Genomic DNA, 793 nt, shown 5'->3' on the forward strand with positions numbered 1-793 from the left:
ATCAATCAAAATATTTTCATTCACCGACGTCGATGGCTGCTACATCTTCATTCCCTTTCCTCCTGCAGCTTCGAGATGCCCCAAGAGCTAATGTGGCGCAAGGGGACGTCGTGGACAGCCCTTCCCGTAGACACGTTCTTGACGGTCAGCGCCTTCTGCAGGAGTCTGCTGGAGCGGGAGCAGCTGAGGGAGGAATTACGAAGAGAGCAGTTTGATATTGCTATTGTCGATCTCTTGTATAACGAATGCAGTCTTGCTCTTGCACATGATCTAGGTGAGGACGCTGGGATATCATTGATTTATATTACTGTTTTATTTCTAATTCCCTGTAATTGGATCGTCTATCAATCCACTTCCGACTGATTTCATAAACGATGTAGTTTCATTTCTTTCTAATCTATTTACACTGCCAGTAAGAAGATTGCTTGATCTCCCTGCATAACCGGACCGTTGAATATTGGTATCATTTCGTAAACCGGGCAGTTTCAGTATTGTTCAAGCATTAAGTTCCTCTATAGTGGAAAACAGCAAAGCATAATACATATATTTTCTTTTCTTTACACAGGTCTCCCAAGTATTGGATACTGGGCGTTCACTTTCGCCGGAGGGGAACCCCAGTACACAACAGCGTTCAGTGCCCCTTCCTCCGTACCTATGATCCTCTCCCACTGCCCATCAGTCATGAACTTCTGGGAAAGATTCTGGAACCATTTCATTGCATTCTCCAGTCATGTTGTCATGCAGGTCAGTTCCAGGATGAATGGAGAGTATAAAGGGTATAGAGAAGGAAGCC

At 44.8% G+C, this 793-nt stretch overlaps 1 protein-coding gene across 1 annotated transcript in view; it reads left to right on the forward strand.

The window, feature by feature from the left end:
• LOC119593485 (UDP-glucuronosyltransferase 2A3-like) overlaps positions 1-793 on the forward strand; it is a 13,938-nt gene that overhangs the window by 9,235 nt on the left and 3,910 nt on the right. Inside the window, exons 4-5 of the mRNA XM_037942424.1 lie at positions 69-274; positions 566-744. Of these exons, the coding sequence (XP_037798352.1) occupies positions 69-274; positions 566-744 (385 nt within the window). The remainder of the gene's footprint in view (positions 1-68; positions 275-565; positions 745-793) is intronic.

This window comes from Penaeus monodon, chromosome 32, assembly GCF_015228065.2.
Source record: "Penaeus monodon isolate SGIC_2016 chromosome 32, NSTDA_Pmon_1, whole genome shotgun sequence".
In the NCBI taxonomy this organism is placed as follows: Eukaryota; Metazoa; Arthropoda; class Malacostraca; order Decapoda; family Penaeidae; genus Penaeus; species Penaeus monodon.